The 17,324-nt window shown below is 46.2% G+C and overlaps 1 protein-coding gene and 1 long non-coding RNA gene across 5 annotated transcripts in view; one reads left to right on the top strand and one right to left on the bottom strand.

Annotated features, from left to right (window-relative positions):
• Window positions 1–1,002: 1,002 nt before the first annotated feature.
• LOC116763937 lies at window positions 1,003–16,660 on the top strand. 2 transcript variants are annotated; one of them, XR_004352682.1, is made up of 3 exons: window positions 1,003–5,775; window positions 11,472–13,332; window positions 16,522–16,660. It is a non-coding gene; the product is annotated as an uncharacterized LOC116763937 (long non-coding RNA). The 2 variants fall into 2 exon arrangements; XR_004352681.1 differs by lacking the exon at window positions 16,522–16,660 and having other exon boundaries at window positions 1,003–1,604; window positions 5,701–5,775; window positions 11,472–14,989.
• The window catches only part of EML4 (EMAP like 4), a 156,208-nt gene continuing 153,240 nt past the window's right edge, over window positions 14,357–17,324 (bottom strand). For 2 of the 3 annotated variants that reach the window (XM_032652067.1, XM_032652068.1), the window contains one exon: window positions 14,728–17,168. In XM_032652067.1, coding sequence (XP_032507958.1) covers window positions 16,695–17,168 — 474 coding nt within the window. In that variant the 3' untranslated portion in view covers window positions 14,728–16,694. Of the gene's footprint in view, window positions 17,169–17,324 lie in introns of all 3 variants that reach the window. The other variant, XM_032652069.1, reaches the window with a different exon arrangement.

The raw sequence follows: 17,324 nt of genomic DNA, 5'->3' as shown, positions 1-17,324 counted from the left end.
CCATGCCATTGTTCATGTTGATTCTCAAATTTGGCCCAAATTTGGCTTCTGTGTCCCACTGACATGCCCCTATCAGTCTTTGAGCAGTTTCTTACTTTCTGACACACAGAATGCTGTCCACGTTTACCTTGTATTTTCTCTACCCCAGTTTCTTCTGTTCACTTTCAGGTATGTTCGGTTCATATATATAGACGCATTTTCCTTCTCTGTTTTTTTTTTTTGCCTAACTGATACTGTACATTCCTACTACTCATAGTTTGGAGATCGTTCTCTATCTCATTTTTCTGCATTGTATTCCATTTTATGAATACCTCATAGTTTAACTAGTCTCCTTTTTAAAAAAATTTTTTAAAAATTTATTTTATTTATTTTTTTTTTTTATAAATTTTTGGCTGCGTTGGGTCTTCGTTGCTGCGCGCAGGCTTTCTCTAGTTGCGGCGAGCAAGGGCTACTCTTCGTTGTGGTGCACTGGCTTCTCATCGCTGTGGTTTCTCTTGTTGTGGAGCATGGGCTCTAGGTGAGCGGGCTTCAGTGGTTGTGGCATGTGGGCTCAGTAGTTGTGGCTCGCGGGCTCTAGAGCGCAGGCTCAGTAGTTGTAGCCCACAGCCTTAGTTGCTCCGCGGCATGTGGGTTCTTCCCGGACCAGGGCTCGAACCCGTGCCCCCTGCATTGGCAGGCGGATTCTTAACCACTGCACCACCAGGGAAGCCCCTAACTAGTCTCCTTTTGATGGTTATTTAGTCTTAAATTTTTTGCTTTTACAAACACTGCCTTAAACATATTTTCTTTACATGTCATTTTACATATTGCTGAATGTATTTGTAGAATAATTTCTAGAAGTGAGACTTTTTTTTTTTTTTTTTTTTTGCGGTACATGGGCCTCTCACTGATGTGGCCTCTCCCATCGCGGAGCACAGGCTTCAGACGGGCAGGCCCAGCGGCCATGGCTCATGGGCCCAGCCGCTCTGCGGCATGTGGGATCCTTCCGGGCCGGGGCACGAACCCGTGTCCCTTGCATCGGCAGGTGGACTCTCAGCCACTGCGCCACCAGGGAAGCCCTAGAAGTGAGACTTTTAAGGCAGAGAGAATGTGTATCTCTAACTTTGATAGCTATTCCTCACTGTGAGAGATGGTGTGGATGTACAATCCTATTTAGCCATGATGAGGGTGCCTGTTCCTCCTCACCTTTGTCAGCCAAATGCATTGTCACACTTTTTCATCTTTGCCAATCTGGTAATGATAAAATGTCTTTGGTTTAAATTGTCTTTCCACTGTAATTAGTGATGTTGAATATCTTTCTTTAATTTAAAATTTATATTTAAAAATTTTTAAATCTTTTTATTTTTAAAGGTAAAATATATTTCCTTTTTTGTGAAGTATCTAATCATGTACTTGGCCTCCTTGTTTCCAGGTACTTTTTGATAATGCTGTAAATGTTATTGGTCCATCAGGCCGAATTCCTCAGAAGCACTCTACTGACTCGTCTGAGCCAAACGTCTTCTGATTGCAAGTCTCAGAAATTCATTAAAACCAGCCAATGCAGAAAGGGGGATTTTCTAGAATCTGAGTGGAGCTGGGCCACAAGGCCTACCTTTGGGACCAAGGTGGTTGTCCTTTCTGTTATTCTCTTGGCTGTGCAGCTGTTTAACTCTGTTTCTGTGGACCAGCTTTATCTCTGTTTCTTGTTGCACATGGTAGGAAATGGTTGTCTAGCTCCAAATTCCAGGAGAGAGAATATCATTGACCCCTTGTGGGTCCGGTGTCTCCCGCTGGGCCAGTCAGCTGTTTGGTGCCAGCCTATGGGGAGATGCAGTGAAGGAGCTCAGGGTGTCCTCTTCTTGGGTCTTAACTGAAGGCTCCGAGCCTTTCACCGTGTTCTCAGTTAGGATTATTCCTTCTAAGCACGGTACTTTGAACCCTTGCCAGGTTGGATTGTTTACTTAGAGGGGGGCCATCCTCCTTGTCAGTGCTGTCTCGATGAGATGCTGTCAACAGAGGGACAGTTACTCTCTTCACCTCTTCCAGGCCATGTGGTTAGTCTTCACGACAGTGGTCTGAACTCATGTAGCTCTGGGGGTAGGAAAACTCCATGGAGTACCCAGGCAAGGATAATTTTAAGGGAATCAATTTTTAGGTCCTCAACTTCTGTTATATTTCTAAAGTTGAGCTGTCTGAGAACACGCCTAGTAGCATAAGGGGTCTCTTATCTAACCTTTTCCATTCTGCAAAAGGAAAGCAAACCCTCACCCATTCTAGTCAGGACCATAGTGTGTTGCCCTGCTCTCTGGGGTGCCATGGGGATAATTCTAAATATAAATGTTGAGAATATGAGTCTAAAGACTAGGGAATAATCCTTTTACAAGTTACAAGTTTTCTGAGTCTACTTTTAACAAAATTGGAGGAACCAATTGAGTTGTCAGTTGATCATTAAAAATAATTTTGATAACAGATCATTGCATGACTTTGGTGTATAACTCGGGAGTTCAAGGAATTCAGAGATGTTGCTGTTACAGAACTTCCATTGCCATCTATTTATTTATGAGAACAAGGTGTCTCAGGGCTTAATATCTATAAAAATGAAAAACAGGAATGGAATTGGTGCTGAAACTGTCTTAACAGTAAGCAAGATTCATCCCTGGAAACATGAACCTTCTTACTCTATCAGGATGCATTTCTAGTGAAATTTTGCTCATATTTAATAATGATCAGTATTTATATTCTGTTGTTTTGAAATATATGCTAATAGCAGTCATAATCATGCAATCCAGAATAAAATATTTTTGAACACTTAGAGCTTATGAGGTCACAGGAAATTTGATATGTTACAGGGAATTATAAGTATGGTCAATAAGAGACTTTCAAGCCTAAAAATGTGTTACATTAGGGTAAAATGTGGGGAGTAAAATTCTAGATGGAGGAGAGTAATGGAGCTACCAATTCAAGAAGAAATTTCTGACTTAAATAGACATTTGTATTTTTAACTAGATGAAGGTAGGTGTCTAATTGTGATGGTATTTACAGTCCACTGGATACATTTATAAGAGTGACTTAATAGTTTACGCCATTATTTACAATACACCAGAAACTGTCTTTGCAACTATTTAAAATTATAATGAAAAACTTTAGATGTTAAGCTTACATAATACAAAGGGGAATACATAGATTTTCAAAATCCTTTTAGGGTAAACAAGAGCAAGAAAGGTTGAAATGGCAGCTTTATACTTTTCCTTTCAAAGAAGTGCCCGTTTACCCCTTCTCTGTTTTCTCTCTCAGCCAGAGTCCCTTTCTGGGTCCAACAAGCTTTCCCTCTCCTTCCTGGCCTCTCATATCCTGTGACTCCAGTGTGAAGCTGTCAGTGGCCTGGTGAGGGTGGGATTGACTGTTACGGCACTGGCTGGCTTTCTCTGGTTTATATACTTTTCCTCTCCGTTATGTGTGTGGCCCTGGGCTGGCTTCTCAGGCTTGTCTGACGTTGAGGTTCCTAATGCCCAAGTCTTCTATTGGGCTTTTCTTATGGCTGGAAGCTGTGCAAACCTTTCATTTTCTGGCCTGTTGATATTCAGTAGCTAGAGGTTATACCAGGGACAATAATGATTGACTGCTTAGAAATTCTGATACTGTCTGGTTCCAGTGATTTAATACATTTATTTGACATTTTGACTGCACATATCCTGGATTGGAGCACTCTTTAATCTAGCACCAAAGACTGCCCGCGTCGAGGTTGAGAAGTGGGACCCTGTCCTTAGTGCTCCTCTTGTCAGATTCAGTGGCTGTCAACCTTGGTCATCCAGGGCTGCCTCTGACCCACAGTCAGTCATTAAGGAGTTCCACTAATCTGCTTCTTCCAGATATTTAATTAGTGTGCCAAAGCCTGGGACCCCAAGATGAATCAGATACTTTGCCTTTGTAAGCAAACACTGTGATTATATTTAAGGAAACTGTTATAAGAATTATTTTTAGGTCCTTTTCAGGTTGTCTCTCAATCGCTTAGGGTTGGTAAACCATATGGTCAAGAAACTGTTATGAAGGAATTCTGTTATCCTTCACCTGTCCTGATTTGGGAGTTCCATAAGACTGGTGGGGTTTGGTTGCTTGAGGACAGGTTGCCCCCTGGCTGGGTGCAGGTAGAGGAAGCCTGGCTGTGGCTTCTGTTCCGGGACCCATGTTGCACCTTGGCTTAGTGGGTCGGCCCCATAGTTATGAGGGGAGCATCAGCTGACCCTGGCTCTCATTACATGAACAGAGCAACTGGGGCGGCCCAGCCACCTCCTGGCGGAAGATTAGAGGGGATGGGTCATTTGCATTTGCATAAGCCCGAATCAGGAATCCTGACCTTTGTGTGGCGCGGGGGTGCTGTGCTGCTGCAGGATTGGTTGGGATGGCCAGATTGAGATGAGATGCTGTTTGCTCAGGGTCCAGAGTCTGTTAGAGCTCTTTTCTAAGGAAGCTGCTGCAAAATCCTAATGGAAACGGGGCAAGCGGGGCGGCTGGAATAGCATTCTTTAGATACTTTTTGTTTTTTTCTTGAGTTCTGTCACAGCCCTCCTAGGACATCATGGTCTGACCTTGTCCATTGACACTGAGCTTTGTCATGGTCACATGGTTGTACCTCAGGGCCCAAGCATAGGTCTTTCAGACTGTCCAGCATGTACTAGCCAGATTGGAATCCTTGCCTACTCCTAATAGCATTATGGTGGGAGTCGGCTGAAATGCCCTAGGCTGTAAGAAGTGGTGGGGTTGCCTCCCAGTCGGCAGGGAAAGTTTCAGAAAGAAGCAGAAGAAGCTCACTGCGAAACAGCCTCGATATGGCTATAAACTGTAACTGACAAAATTAGGGACCTGGGTTTTCAAAGGCAGAAAAGGAGAGGCTGGTACTGGGCCCGGGTGGTGGTGGTGGGGGCGGCGGTGGGGAGGAGTGCTGTAAGGGAAGTCGTCTCAAAATAAGGGTGTTTCCTGAGGGCACCTCACCAGGCAGGAAGGCCACGCCCCGGCTTTTCACACGTTTGCGCACTCTGAGTGCTTCAGGCTGTGGCTGTACCGGGCTTATGCTGAAGGTGTTGAGAGAGTGGAGCCTGAGCCCAGGACTTTGGGAGACGGCCAAGGAAGGAGGCAGCCTGGTTGCTCAGCTCAGCCTGGGGCCCCTCCCCTCAGGGAAGTCCTGGCAGGAGTTACAGAAGTGCCTTGCCACTGGAGAGGGTGGGGGAAGGATGTAAGATGCTCTAGAATTGGTTAATACCTGTCAGGCTCCAAGCCCATCTTCCGCTCCCCGACGCCTCCCCTGCTTAGGCCACAGAACCTTGTGAGATAGCAGATTAATTTGAAAATTGAGCTGCAGCTGGATGAGTTGATGTCAACTTCAGAGTTCAGTTGTGTTTAATTAAAGCCATCCAGAGACTAAGCCTGCTCCCAGGAAATTATTCTGACCGAATAATTAAAAGAGAATAAAGGTTAGATTTGTGTTTCTGGCTAAGTCTCTATTGCATTCAGCATCTACAAAACATGAATTCCATTAACCTTTTGTGAACCAACATTAAATTGCTTTCAATTAGTTGTCATTCTAATTAAAGTAGAGTCACACAGAAGAGCCTTTGTTTATACTTGGTGTCTGTTCCCTTTTCTTCTCTGGAATTATGTCCTTGAAGAAACGGTCGTTTGGAAAATCGGTTCATAACTTTATGTGTCTGCCCATCCCTCCCTTAGTCGGGGTCCTGTTCACTGAGCATCAGAAGGAATTGCACCAGGGGAAGTAGGCCGCAGCTGCAGAGGAGGGCTGGGGTAAGTAATCACTGCGGGTGCTTGGGCTGAGGTGTGTAATTTGCAAAAACATGTCCTGCGGCCACGGGAGATAAAATGAAGGACTCGTTAAGGTCGCCTGCCCAGTTCAGGCCAACTTGGGCAGGGGCAGGCCCTGGGGAAGGTCTTCCCAGGAGGGCCTTGTGGGTTGGGAGAGGGTGTCCTGCCATACTGTGACCTAACTCCCCCTGGGCCTCTGTGCTTTGGGTGTGGGTGGCTTCGTTCCTGCTGAGTGATGGGTCAGTTCATCCGGGCCTGTCTGCAGCCTCAGTGTCCTGAAGGAGTCAGCATACTCGGGCTCCGGGCTCGTGACTGCAGCAGCGGGGAGGGAGGCGGTGAGATAGAAGGTCTGTGTCTCTGCTCTAGGACTTACCTATACCTTGTCATGCAGCATATTTTCCTGCATGATTGTGGATGTGAGGTATTATGAACAAGAGTCTTTAAGCCAACCCAGGATTTCTCAAGATGGATCACTCACTCCAGGCCCCCAGAACTCAGGAGGCAGGGAGAGGAGATCTGCTTTCTTCGGCTTCAGGTCCGGACAGAGGTCAGAGGTGCTGACTGTACCCTTATTTGTGTGTCTTGGGAATGGGAATGTGCGGGGGTTGCTTGCCGGTCTTTGCTGAGCTTGTGCTGTGCTCTGGGCCTAGAAGAAGCCCATAGTGGTCTGGGATCTGGACCAGATGCTGCTAAAAACAGAAGGGGCAGCCTGACTCCACTTGGGAAGATGGTCATGCCTCAGGCTTCAGACCCAGGAGCGCCTTGGGTCTGCGGTTTCCTAGTGGTGCCAGGCGACCTGGCCACGTCTGAGCTGGGGCTTGAAGTCAAGTTGGCTCTTCTCTTTCTTGGTGCCCCAGCTCCCTGGGCTGTCTCTGACTCCTGATGAGTTTTCTGGCCTTCCCTTATGGGCCATCAGGTCCCCTGTTGTCTTTTCCCACAGGGCTTTTCCGTGAGCAGATCTGGGGTTACCTGAGGATTAGCAGCCCATCTCCCTAGCAGACTGGGGGCTTGCCCCATCTTCACCGTCAGGAAGCTTTAACAGCATGTACCATTTATTCCGTAATTGCTGCGTGCCAGATTCTGTGTTGGGCAGTAGAGACCAGAGAGAGGTGATGCCGTCCTTGGTCCCCGAGGTCAGAGAATGATGGGCACAACCAAAGTGCAACAGAACTGTCCAGAGGCAGGGCCAGGGTCCAGGAAGGCCAAGGAGTGGCAGGGACACCTTCAGAGGGGACACTGTGGAAATTGCGTAGTGATGCGTCAGGAGTTCCCTGCTAAATACAGTGGGGAAGGGCATTTGGCCTGAGGGAAAGGTACTTGCTGATGTGTGAGAGGAGGTGGGGGAGAGGCAGGCTCAGGCCAGGGGCCAGGCCAGAGCGGGCTTGGACTCTAGTCGGCAAGCAAGAAGGGTATGTGTTGGGATGGCCACAGAATCCAGTGTTCTTTTGGTTCTTTTGAATCCATGGTGCCAATATGGAGGACAGATTGGAGGGGAAAAAGACTCGCAGCCTTGTGCTAGTTAAGAGTTATTTTAACAGTTCATTTGAGAGATGATGAGAGCCTGGGGACCAGTGGCAGCGGGCATGGAGAGAGAGGCGTGAAGCCCAGGGATGTTAAGAAGGCAGAGTGAACACAGCCTGACGCTTAGTTGGACATCGGAGGTCAGGGTGAGGCAGGCTTCTGAGTGCTCCCGGGATGACTCAGCCTGGTTCCTGCGTGAGTGGAGGTGCAGGACTTGGGGGTCAACAGGGCAGGGCAGGTGTGGGAAACAGTGGATTGCCTGTGAGCCCTCTAGGCAAGGAATTCCAGTCAGCAGTTGTGTCTGGAGATAAGCCCAGGGGTCTGGACTGGAGGTAGGAACTTGAGAGGTGGCAGGACGCAGGGGCAGTGGAAGCCTGGGGTCTGCTACATTGTTAGGAAGAGTATGAATGTGAGGAAATAGAATGGGGGAAATACCAGTATTTCAGGAGCAGGTGGAGAGGACAAGAGCTGTGATGGCTCCTAGGGTCTAAGAACATAAGGAACACAGACATGATGTTGAGTGAAAGAAGCTGGACACAAAAGAGAGCATACCCTGTGATTGCATTTAGATAGGAGTCAGAGCCGGGCAGAGCTGACCTATGGTGATAGAGGCCAGAACAGAGAGGGAGTGCTGACGGGAGGGTATCACAAGGCAGGCTTCCGTGCCGGGAACGTGCCAGCTCTTCATCTGGGTGGGTGTGTACACGTGTAGGCAGATAGGCAGATACCCTGAGATGTCTGCACTTTACTGTAAGTTATACCTAAAAAAAAAAAAAAAATCTTTAAAAACTTAAGAAAGAAGGGAAGGAAGATGGAAGTGTAGGGGAGGAAAAATAATTTTCCTTCCACCCTGTGAGTTCTTGGCTGAGACCCCTGTAGTAAAAGACAGATAAACAAGAGACAAACAAACAGAAGTTTACGAACACATATACCTCATGTGTACATGGGAGGTACTCAGGGAAAAATGAGCAACTCCCCAAGCAGGCTTAAAATTCAGGCTTAAATACCATCTTAGTAGGGAAAAGGGAGGGAGGGAGGCTTCCTAGGGGAGAGTGCATGATTTTTAGGGAAGATGAAGGACCCTTAGAATGGTGGATGGGAGGTGTGATGGTTTGTGACAAGTGTGTCTGGGTGTGGTGTGGGCTCCAGTCTCCTCTCCTGGGATGAGAGTCAATCTCCCTTGGTTGATGAAGCTCCTGGGAGGGGATCTTTTTTTTTTTTTTTTTTTTTTTTTTGCGGTACGCGGGCCCCTCACTGCTGGGGCCCCTCCCGTTGCAGAGCACAGGCTCCGGACGTGCAGGCTCAGCGGCCATGGCTCACAGGCCCAGCCGCTCCGCAGCATGTGGGATCCTCCCGGACCTGGGCACGAACCCGTGTCCCCTGCATCGGCAGGCGGACTCCCAACCACTGCGCCACCAGGGAAGCCCCAGGGAGGGGATCTTTGACAATTGAGTTCCTTTTGGAGCATCTGTCTTTAGGCAGATGGGGAGTTCAGAGAAAGCCTCTCATTGGATTGGCTGTTTTTCAGGTGCCTACAGCTCAGAATAATCAACATACCAAAGTGGCATATTTGGGGCTGGCATGTTCTGCTACCCTTCAGAAGGAAGATGGAAGGAAGGAAAGAAGGGGAAATAAGGAAGGAGGAAGGGTGGATGGAGGGAAGAAAGAAAGAAACCTGAAGCCGGTGGTGCCTGGCAGGAGAGGATAGGGTTTTCAAGAAAGAGGATGTGACCAGTGTCGCTCCCACGCCCAGAGATCAAGCCCTGGGCTAGCTCCGTAGAGTGACCTGGAGGCTGCCCTCCCAGTCCTCCCATGGTCACTAGAACGTGTCCCCAGCGCTGCGGAATGAGTGGCATAGAACAGACCCTAACGTTGAATCAGAACAGGGAGGTGCGAAGATCCTCAGGTCAAGGGCATACCTGAGAAATCTCCCGTGCTTGGGGCATAGTTCCCAGCAGTGCAGATGGCCCCTCTGGTTTCCTGAGTGTCCTCCCAGGCAAATCCAGGTGTTGAAATTTGATAACATTTAATAAAAAATGTTATCATCTACTATAATTTAAAAGAACTTCCTTCTGTTTCAATGTGAGGGTTTCCCATAGAAACCACTTCAGCCTGGGCGGCTGTGAATGGCGGCTTTATTAACAGAGCCATCTGCAGGCTTTCCTAACAATCTGTCGCCCTGCTCATGGCTTCCAGTGCAAACATTGTTTATTGTGATGTAGGCCTCAGCCTGTCACCCGTCACCTGGAGGGGGGACAGCCTTCCCTGCGCCCCGAGGCGAGAACAGCTCATCTGCTTCCCTCAAGCCCCTTGGACGCAGAGCCCTCGCAGAGCAGGGGCGGGCAAGAGCCCTCGAGCTCATCAGGAGGTCTCTCCCCTGAGAATCAGATGCTCCCTGTGGGCAAACCCTTACTCTCTTTCAGACGGAGACCAGGGAGACGGGGCCTAAACTTACCTAAACCCACAGTGAAACATGCCCTTTTCATTGCAGCCTTAGGTTTTTTATGTCAGATACCTCACTTGCCCTCACGGAAGGGCTGACTCACCTTCAAGTGGGACTGGTATGAGAGAGACCTCACCGATGCTCCAGGGGCCTGAGGGCTTGAAGCTAACACATTCTTTCGAGAGAAAAGGGACTCTTGGCTCAGCTCAGAATTAATTCATCTTTTCAATGGAAATGTCAAAGCCTGGCAAGCACTCCTGCTTATGATTCTGGTGCTGAGATATGAAAATGGATTTTGCCAGTGAAACCAGAGGGGGCTGTCGCTCTCAAAGGAGAAAGCCTGATCACCTAATCTCAATTCTGCCGCAGTTTCACTAGGGCCTGCTATATAGTGGAATTCTTTTTCTTGTCATTTTATTACTTCTGAGTAAGGGAAGGTGATTTAGCCCAAGCACCTGAGGGAAGGCAACTATGGGGCGGCTTCAGGAGAGCATTTCCAAGAAAGGGAGTGAGCATCAGTGACACTCAAAGCAGCCAGAAGGGGAAGCCAGTGAGGACCCAGGAGGAGGGAGAAGGGGTGCAGAATGCCCAGTGAAGGGGAGGACTCCTCTGGCTGCAGGGGTAATGCACTGGCTGCTTCTGGGGAGGGCAAGCAGGTAAAGCCTCCGTGTTCCCAGACACACCTCTGACCAGCGCCCCTCCCTTGCCTGGGGCTCCTCCAGGCCCACACTCAGCTAGGAAGTCTCGCACAGACCCTGTGGGGGCAGAGAAGTGGCAGGGAAAGCTGCAGGGAGCCCCGTTTCCCATCAGCAGTGTTTTATTTGATCATAGATGGAGTACCTGAAGTGCACGAGGACAAATTTTATTTAAAAATTTTTGTTGTATTAAGGCCCATTTTTGTTTCCATATTCCTTTCAAAAGCATAAAAGAGAAGGGAGTTTCTATATCATTATTTAAAAAAACTTATTTTGAAATAATTATAGACTTAGAGGAAGTTTAAAAAAAGAGAGACTGGTGAACCCTTCCCTCAGCTTCCCTCAGTGGTGACATCTTATATAATGTGTAGTTTTATGTCCAGGAAATGTTCATTGGTACAACAGAGCCATGCAGACCACGGACCTTCATCAGTATCCACCAGTTCTGCCTGCATTCCTGTGTGCGCGTGTGCAGTTCTGTGTGATTTAGTCCCGCTTATAGATTCGTGTGATCACCACCACAACCAAGATTCAGCCTGTTCATCATCACAGTGGAACCCCCGTGCTGCCCCTCTGTAGTGACATCCCCTCCCCTCCGTCCCTGTCCCCTGGCAACCACTAGTCTGTTCTCTGTAATGTTGCTGTTTCAAGAATGTTATAAATGGAAATGTGCAGTTGGTAAACTTTCCAGATCGGCTTTCCAGGATCCATGCTCCGTGAGGGTAGGGCCTGCATGTTTTCATCGCTGGATTCCACGCCGAGCCCAGTACAGTTTGCACATGTACCCGATGAAGCAATGACTCCTAGTCTCATACAAATTCGCCGGGTTCAGACTGGCAACCACTTTGAAGGTGTCGGCAACACAACACGTTTTTACTGTGGAGTGAGTGAAGTCTGTAGAAGGAAGAGGCCCTGCCCTTCCTGGTCATCCGACTTACACAGTTGGGTTAACCGAGAGAGAGTTCTGTGGCTGATGCGGTAAGAGAATGCCAGCTTCTGGTTTCCCCGCTTCCAACCAGGTCTCCAAGTCAGCCCGACCCAGTGTTGGCTGAATGGGCATCACTGTGCTGAGATGGGCTCCAGAGTATGCTTTGACCCTTCCCAGGATGCACTCTGGCTTGGTGGAACATCAGGAATGAAACGGGATGACCAGGTATGAGGGCTTTGCTTTTTATTAAATATTTTTCTTCCCTGAGGCCCTTTTAGCACTTTGTCTCCAGCTCCTTTAGTGAGATCCGGCAAAAATGAACTCCACCAGGGGTTGAAATCTGCGTAATCCCGCAGAGATACTGAGTCAACACTGGCAATTATGCATATTCACGCCTGTCCCTGGGTGGCTCCCTAGGAAGATCTATTTTCAGGACTTCATGTTTACATTGCTGAGGGAGAGGAGAGGCAGGATCAAAGCCCTCTGGCTGAGCCTGGGCTGGAGGATTAAGGGGAAGAAGCACTTGACCGGGGAAGGAAGAAGCTACTGTGCTGCTTTTTTGGTGAAATGGAAATTGCTCAAAGGTTGGAAAATAACGGAGCAGCTTCTCCACACAAATAGGTTTAAATTGAACATCAGGGACTGAGGACACAGGAGCCAAGAAAGGCAGGAAGGGCAGGGAGTCACTGGCAGCAGGTGCCGCAGCATGCCTGGAAGCTCTGCCCCACACTCCAGTTGTAGGGATGACAGGAGGGGACTTGTGCAAGGGAAGGGTCCCTCCAACTTTGTGACACTGTTCAGAGCCCAAAGACGCTTTTTCCAAAGCCTAATCCCTTTCTGTGGTTTCTGCATATACTGGTCTGAAATCCTTCCTACCGGAAGCTGAAGCCATTTCATCCTCTTCTTGTTACTAATCATCACTAACTTACTGTTCTGCAGTGAGCATCTCCTGCAGCGCTGCACAGCAGAGCATGGGGCTGGCCCCAGGAACTCTGGGGGCAGGAGGACCTGCCTTCAAATCTTGGCTCAGCCACTTGCTACTAGGGTAACCTGGCTTCTCATCTGTAAGTTTACTTGTCTGTAAAATGGAGATAATCGAATTCAGGATTGTTGGAAGAATTGAATGAGTTAGTACGTGGAAAGCACTTAAGTGTTACGTTATGTGTTAGCTGTTACGGCTGAGTAGCATTTCGTTCTATGGATGTGTGCCATATTGTAGTCATTGAGCACTCAGTTTCTTATTTTCCACATTTCTTGATGTTTTTGTCCTTTGAGATACAGAAGTGGCACCCTTAAGTTTTTCTGCTAGACTTTTGGATTGGTAAAATTAAAACAAAAAACACAAATGTGTTCAGTTCTGTAAGCTATGGTCTCCTGAGGATGTCACCCATGGATATAGAAATGAAACACACTGACGTTTCTACAGACAATGAAACTTTGTTTTCTCCTTTTGGGATTCTTTCTCTTTTAGTTTCTTTGTCTACTTTGTATCAGAGGTTACTGTAGGGGTCTATTAATGAGGGTGGAGTCGAAATTCAGGTTTCCTTTGGAAAAGATGAACTGATTAGCACAAAAGGTGTAATATTATCAGAGTCCCTGAGGAGAGCAGGAGTTGCCCCTTTACAAAGGAGACGTTTACTATGGTCCTTGAAGATGCCAGTCCTGGGCATCCTGGACAAAGGCAGCTCTTCAGCAGGGCCTATTTCTGTGATGGGGACAGACGTGCAGCGTTGCTGTGGGCAGTGCCCTCACCCTCTCCTGAACTGAGGACTGAGATGACATAGTCCTCTGCTGTTTCCCCGTCTCCTTTCCAAAAATCTCTGAATCTTCACCCACATCTTTTCCTTCTTCCTCCATTTATAGAGAATGTCGTTCTCCTCGTGTAAGTGAAAGAGGCTCCAGCTTTCCAAGTTATAACACACGAACGAAGTCCTGGCGTGGCAGTTATCTGGGTAAGTGAACGCAGGCCTGTTCCTGAACCTCCCCAGCCCGCCCCTTGCCCACAGGGCAACACGCCCCTTGTCACTGCGGGCTGGGGTGTCTGGGGGTGCACTGGCTACACGGGGACTCCTCCAGCAACAGCTCTGCTCCGCTCCACCCAAGTCCTGCACATCTGCTCTTCAGCCCCGTCTCCTTTGTCCTAAAAACGTGTCCTTGTCCTAAACTCCCATTGTAGTTCCACCTTTAAGCTAGAAACCTAGTTCCTTCTAGAAGTTACACTAACAAACACCTCAATATATCCAAGATCTAATTCATCATTATTTCCCCATAGAGGTTCCCTTCTTGGATCTCCTTTTTTATTAAGAAGAAAAATCATATTGTTTAGTGGGTTGGTTCTGGTGTCTATCAATCAGCTGTTTTGTCTCTGAATTCTTGAAAGAGGAATTCCTGCCCCAAGACAGCCTCTCACAGGTTAGTATATGCGAGTGGCTGTGGACATATATTCATAGTTAACAAGGATGAATAAGATGATGATGAAAACCCCATCATTTCCATGACTGTAAAACTGGGAATGTATGGGATACTCGTCTAACGCTTCATAAAGAAAAATTTGTAGCAGCTAATTTATGGTTGCGGTGTACAGAGGATGTGTCACTAAGCAACACGGGAGAGATGGCGAAAGCGGGACGCCGAGTTCAAGGGCTTCTGGCAGGCTACAGCGGGGAGGCAGGCAGTGGAGGCGGGTCAGGCAGGTGACCAGGATCACCAGGATTACCTAACAAACGAACACTGGCGAGAGTGTAGACATGAAATAAATTAAAACAAAGCTATTCCCTATTAAATGGAAGCATAAATCAGAAGTAATTTCCTCTAACATTATGAGATGGAGTCTGTCACTCCAGAATAGCTGTATCCATAGCAGTGGCGGTGGTCAACTGATAAATGTGTCCTTCTGAACTGTCATGTCTTCTGATGATTGGACAGTCACGGAAACTAGCAGCATAAATGAAAAAAGACTCAAGACACATTTAGAGAGACAAATGAAACATTTTATTTTTTAATCTTCAAAATCTTCTGCCATAAGACAGGAATGCATGATAGAAATGGCTCAACATCTTCACATGAAACACTTGGATTCATTTTCATTCACAAGTTTTTCTAAAAACATCTACAATTTCATAATCCCACCCACTTCCAACCATTATCACAGATTTAATTGACTGTTAAACAGTAGTCGCCAGCAATAGAGAGCTGGAACGCTTTCTGCGTATTAGTAGTGTCTTTTGAAACTACCACCCAAGATATCACGAATATAAATTTCATGGTACACAGCAACCCCAAAGGTGACTGATGTCCCCAAATAAACTCCCTGCTTATCATGGAGAGTGGTATCCCCCGGGTACTTAACGAAATGCTTTTTCTTCTCCTAGAATTACTTGTTCATCTCATAGTATTTTTCTTGCAGGGTATATAGCACATGCTGACCTGACGATTCAGTCACCACAGCTAATAGGCAAACATATATGCCTGATACTACTGCTGCTCTCTGATAATTATGTACAAACATACTGAAAAATGACGGGTTGCTTGGAGTCTACCTCCCTTCTTCTGAAGAGAACTACTTTGAGGTTTTTTTTTTTTTTTTGAACAGTTGTAAACAAAAGGAAAGAGAAATACATGGACATATATCTATACACAGAGATAACACACTGAGTATTTTCAGTGTGGTGTATATCTTCTTATATAGAGATACACAGAGTGAGTGTCTACACTCACCCCTTCACACATACCCACACCCTTACATACAGCATGTGAATACAAATGTCGTGAGTGTCCTTGGGAGTTCACTGAAGTTTGTGTATTACCAAATGATGATGAAATACCTGATTTGTATTTTACTCCTGAGAAGACAGCAGAAGGGAATGACAGTTCTGATGCACTTTGGAATGGCACAGTCACGTAAACACTTGCATACTTAAGACTTCTGAACTCATCCAAAGTTTCTAAACATGATCTAACCAAAAAAAAAAAAGATATCAAAACATTGCAAGTTAAAAAATAAAACAGTCTTTTTTTATAATCAAAGTATAAACAAATATATAGGAAATGCATATTTGTCAGTAATTATTTTGAAAATAGGAAACACATACTTAAGAAAAACAATCATCTGACAAAACTTAAAAAAACAACTATCCAATGCATAATAACACATGCACTGCCCCCAAACAGCAGAGGATAGCCACACCAGAACTGCAAGGCTTACAGCAACTCCAGCAGAGAAAGATCACTGTGTATAGCAGGTCTGTTGGTATGCAATTTATAAAAAATGCCTGTGACTATTATTCACACTTATATAAAAAAGAATTTGCAATTTGTTGAGTATTTTATCCCTCAATAATCTGTATAAAAATTACACCTAAACCAGTGAATTTCAAGCACCAATTCAATCATTTAAACTCTAATATTTCTGTTATTGAAGGAGCAAATTATGATGAAGGTTAAGCTAAGTTTAGCCAAGTTTAATTTTATAGGCGTGCGGTTTCTTCTGTTCATTCACTTGAATGCCGAACATTTGAAAATGTTTAGGCCAGTAAAGGAATCCTTGGAGGAATCCATTATTTTGGAGTATCAATGGTTTAATATACATTAAAAGCTCTTTAACAAACCACTGCTTTCTTAGTTCGAAGATAAAATAGATTTGCACACAAGAAATTAAGGGACTCTGACTTAGAAAAGGCAGCACCTACATGGTAGACTAACAAGCACATCTGGACATCTGCTGGCTACGTAAGAAAAGGGTGTTATTATTTAAGAAGGCAACACCACTGCTCATGGCACTAATGAAGTTTTTCTTAACTAAAAAATTTCCACTAGACATTTGGGGTGGGGGGGAATCTCAGTAAGAGGGTTTTTTTTGGTTTTTGTTTTGTTTTTCTGATTTTCAGCATCAGAAAAAAAAGTAGCACAGTCTGAGCCAGCAGATGAGTAACAGTGTTTGTGATGCCTCTGCTTGTTCCTGAAGAAAACCTGCTCAGATAATGAGGGGTTTATTTAAAATCTATACAACCGCTGTTTTTGTTTCCAGTATTAACATCATACCACTCACGTACACAGTAATTTCTGAGACACAATTAATGTTTCAGTCTTTTCCTACTATTAAGTTTGGTTAATTTTCAACACACATCAAACCGAACCTTTAGGTCGACTGCATTTAAGAGACGGAAGATAAGACTATTGAAAACAGATTACATGGAAACCAAAATCTCCATCAATAGTGATTCTCCATCACTTCCTGGCCTGTTATCTGAAACTTCATCACAAGACCACATCATGCAGTTGGAGGAAAAAAGTGAGTCACTCGGAAGTCCCGGTGTTAGGACAGGGGCGAAGGGTCTCGCTGGTCCCCGGGAAGAGCGCCTTCGCTCTGCTCATCACTCGTCTCAGGGGCTGGCTCTTCATAAACAGGCTCACCGAGGTCTTCGCTGCCCCCCTCGCTCTGCTCCTCACTGTGGTCTTCGCTGGGCCCCACAGTCTGTTCCAGGCTGTTCTCCAGAAGTGTGGGAGAACTGCTTATCCTGCTTTCTTCTTCAGCTGTCTCATTTAAGGGCTGGGAAGGAGGTGGTGTGGGAGCATCAGACTGCATGACACTTTCAATGGAAGAGATGGGGGCTTTGGTGAGCGCAGTATCTGCTACAACCTCATTTTGAGGCAAAGATAACTTTTCCACAAGTTTCCACTGAATGATGCTCATGTCTTTTCCACCAGTTGAAATCAGGTGACTGTCATTATGAGTAAAACTGACATTGGTGACATGGCTGCTGTGGGCACTGTACTTGTGACTGGGAGCCTACGTGAAATAAATCAGATAGGAAAATTAAACGCATTCTTCACATGCCTAGGTTAGGGAGGTCACTCAGTTTGTGAAACAGGTAATTCAGATCAAAACCACAAGTCACTGACTGAGGAATAAAGCTGGCAGTAATTTTCTTTTTAATACCTATTT

This window comes from Phocoena sinus, chromosome 13 (assembly GCF_008692025.1).
Source record: "Phocoena sinus isolate mPhoSin1 chromosome 13, mPhoSin1.pri, whole genome shotgun sequence".
Taxonomy (NCBI): Eukaryota; Metazoa; Chordata; class Mammalia; order Artiodactyla; family Phocoenidae; genus Phocoena; species Phocoena sinus.
This window is presented reverse-complemented; position numbering and strand designations above follow the sequence as displayed.